Genomic DNA, 3,321 nt, shown 5'->3' on the forward strand with positions numbered 1-3,321 from the left:
GGTGATCAAATTTTGACTATTAACAAGTCATCAAAGTTTCAACATTTTAATAACATCTGATGACATAAATTTGGCACTGAAATGTATTATAATCCCTGGATTTACATACCTCACTAATTTATTCACTAACTTGAGGCTACAGACCCTAAGTTGTAAATAGGTATGTGTAAATAATGTGCAGACCCCACCTACCCATCAAGTTGCTAAATACCTGACAACAGCAGCCACAGGATTTAATTTAGCCACAGGCTGTTGCACATGTCAAAGGAAGGGGGTGGTAACCATAAACTGCTACTCATTTGCTTCCGGCTCTGTGGTTTTATTACATTTTTATAACATAACTGTCAGTGTTGCAGTGGCTCCTTCAGACAGTTTTTATTGAGGTGGCACTGAAAATCCTGTGGTGGTCCACCAAAACCAAAAGCCAGAACAGAGTTTCAGGATATCTTTATTGTTGGTACATACATGTTGCATAGATAGTCAGATAATTACTTTTTTATGTGTTCAGTTTATATTACTTAATAAGTAAAGTACTGTCACTACTCATCTTATTGAAGCTTCTTATTTCATAAATTTATATTTAGATAAAAAAAGGGTATAGATTTGAAGTTTTTTTTACTTTTAAGTTTGAATACAATATTTACTTCTAATTGCTCAAAAACAGTGTCGTGTTTTTATGTTTATAAGGTTCAACTAATCTTAAATAGCTAGAGGAAAATAAAAATACACACCAATCAAAAGCTTGAGATAAAACTGATAAAAATGCCCGTTGAGGGGCCACATTATCATCTACATTAGCTGCCAATCTGATGCTGTTAGTTTTTTTTTTTGCCTTTTGCTACTTTAATCTTTTAGCTAAATTCTGATAAATTTAGTTTTTAACTAACTGTGCAAATTTTCCCACTGTGGGATCAATAAAGTTATATCTCATCTTATCTTATCTTATCTTATCTTATCTTATCTTATCTTATCTTATCTTATCTTATCTTATCTTATCTTAACATTTTACAATTTTTTTTTACTGAACCTTTACTACTGTTTATAGCTAGCCTTTTTCCTCCTTTTAGTTTTAGCTAACTTTTTTCTAATTTAGGTTTGAGCAGATGCTTGGATACTTTCAGCTAGTCTTTTGCTACTTAAAAGCTTTAGCTGAATATTTTTTGCATTTAGGTAGCCCTTTATTACTTTTAGCTTTTAGCCAGTGTTTTGCTACTTTTAGATTAGCTGTCATTTTGCTCCCTCTTTAGCACATAGCTAGTGATTTACTACTTTTACCTTGTAAACATTTCTTCTCCTTATAGCTTGTAGCTAGTGTTTTGCTGTGTAGCATTTAGTTTTCTGCATCAGTTAGCTTTAACAATTCAATTTTTTGAAAACGCCACAATTTGTTTTATCCTGTTAAGACAGAAATTTGTTTGACTGACTAGAGCAGAGGTTCTCAAACTGGGGGCCCAGGACCCCCAGGTGTTTGTAAGAGGTATCTTGGGGGTCCTCAAAAATTTCACTAAATTGTTTATTTGGTTTTATTTTTAAAAATGCATGAAGAATAATGAACTAAAACCAACATAATAAACTAAATAAAAATATATATTCCCATGGCATTTAGGGGTTGAAATGACAATAAATTGTCTTTTAAAACAGCATGGGGTTCATGAGGGGGTCCCTGGAATGTTTTTTGCCATTGTAAGGGGTCTCGAGACCAAAAAGGTTTGAGAACCCCTGGACTAGAGTATTCTGCATTGAGGGCAGCATATTTAAAAACAAGTTTGGGATTTGTGAAACAATTACTCCACTTTTTACCCTTCTGGTCCACATTAGACCTGGTCCAGATGCAAACCCAGCTACAACATGTAGACTCTTCAAATCAGGTCTAGATCCTTCTGCACATACTGTATAGTAGAATATTTAAAAACAACTTTGGGATTTGTGAAACCTTTATCTGATCTATGAAACTTCAATAAAAAGGCCATTGCACTATTGTTATGCATCTGGCCAGACTAGACCTGGTCCAGATGCAAACCCAGCTACAACATGTAGACTCTTCAAATCAGGTCTAGATCCTTCTGCACATACTGTATAGTAGAATATTTAAAAACAACTTTGGGATTTGTGAAACCTTTATCTGATCTGTGAAACTTCTATAAAGTGTGTTTACTCCACTTTTTATGCATCTGGACTACATTGGAACTGATCTAGCTCCACAACTATAACACAGAGACTCTTCAAACCTGGACTGAAGAATCTAGACCTTGTTTGAAGAGTCTACATGTTGTAGTTTTGCACCAATGTGGTCCAGATTCATTAAAAGTGGAGTAATCACCCTTTGTTGAAGTTTCACAAAACAGTCAAAGGTTTCACAAATGCCAAACTTGTTTTTAAATATTCTGTTATTAGTGTAGAGAAATCCAGACCTGGCTATCTACTGACTGGGTTTAGCTTTTGAACATGGCTTATGGCCTAATGGCATTTGACAAAAGTGATTCTCTGTGTGGTTGAGCATTCTTTGTGGTCTTCAGTTTCATTTCACATGTCATAGTAACAGTTGGTCTGAAACAGTTGTCTTCTTATGAGTTCATGTACTGCTCTACATTCAACAAGAAACTCTATATACATAAGGTAAATAAGATATCACCAGTCCTGATGACAGATGTTGTTGAACTTGACTGTTGACGCTGAGGTATGGTATGAATGCAACTGGTCCTTTTCGTCAGAAACTTGTTCAGCGAGCCACAAGTCTCCACCCGCTCACCTGAGCAGGTTGTACAGTGGCTCCCGCCAGTATGTGGCAGAAAAGGGTGTGGAGTTGAGTCCTCTGCACCAGTTCACATGTGGCGCTCTGACAGGAGCCGCCATGGTCGTGTTTCCTCCGGGGCCAGCCTGCTGTTGCTCTGCTCCGAGGGAAAACAGGTAAAAGAGAAGGAGACGGGTTCAACAGAGGAGTAACAGAGTGCTGCGGACTGAACTTAAAAAAACAAACATTTAAAATGAGGCTTTCATTGGACTGGGCACCTTTTCTGGCTGTTGGGATGTTTTTGACAGCAGGAGCGCTGGAGATCATTAACAAAGACACACCTGAACTCATCTGTAGCCAGGTAAGACAGACTGACACAGAACTGTTTAAAGAACTTCTTCACTGTCTTATAATTCAATAAAACACTGTAAAAAGAAGCCAGTGGCTGTCAAAAACTAAAACATGTCTGTTTATTACCAGTGTTTTATCCATGAGAAAGCTGGAAAAATATGTAGACACACACACAGTGCATGCGTGCACGCACGCGCACACACACACACACACACACACACACACACACACACACACAC

General features: G+C 37.0%; 1 protein-coding gene across 1 annotated transcript in view; it reads left to right on the forward strand.

The window, feature by feature from the left end:
• Window positions 1-2,780: 2,780 nt before the first annotated feature.
• Window positions 2,781-3,321, forward strand: part of wu:fl23c11 (uncharacterized) — a gene marked incomplete in the record, with an annotated part of 14,302 nt that continues 13,761 nt past the window's right edge. Inside the window, 1 exon segment of the mRNA XM_014015821.1 lies at window positions 2,781-3,092. Within this exon segment, the coding sequence (XP_013871275.1) occupies window positions 2,985-3,092 (108 nt within the window).

This window comes from Austrofundulus limnaeus, unplaced genomic scaffold, assembly GCF_001266775.1.
Source record: "Austrofundulus limnaeus strain Quisiro unplaced genomic scaffold, Austrofundulus_limnaeus-1.0 Scaffold3, whole genome shotgun sequence".
NCBI lineage: Eukaryota > Metazoa > Chordata > Actinopteri > Cyprinodontiformes > Rivulidae > Austrofundulus > Austrofundulus limnaeus.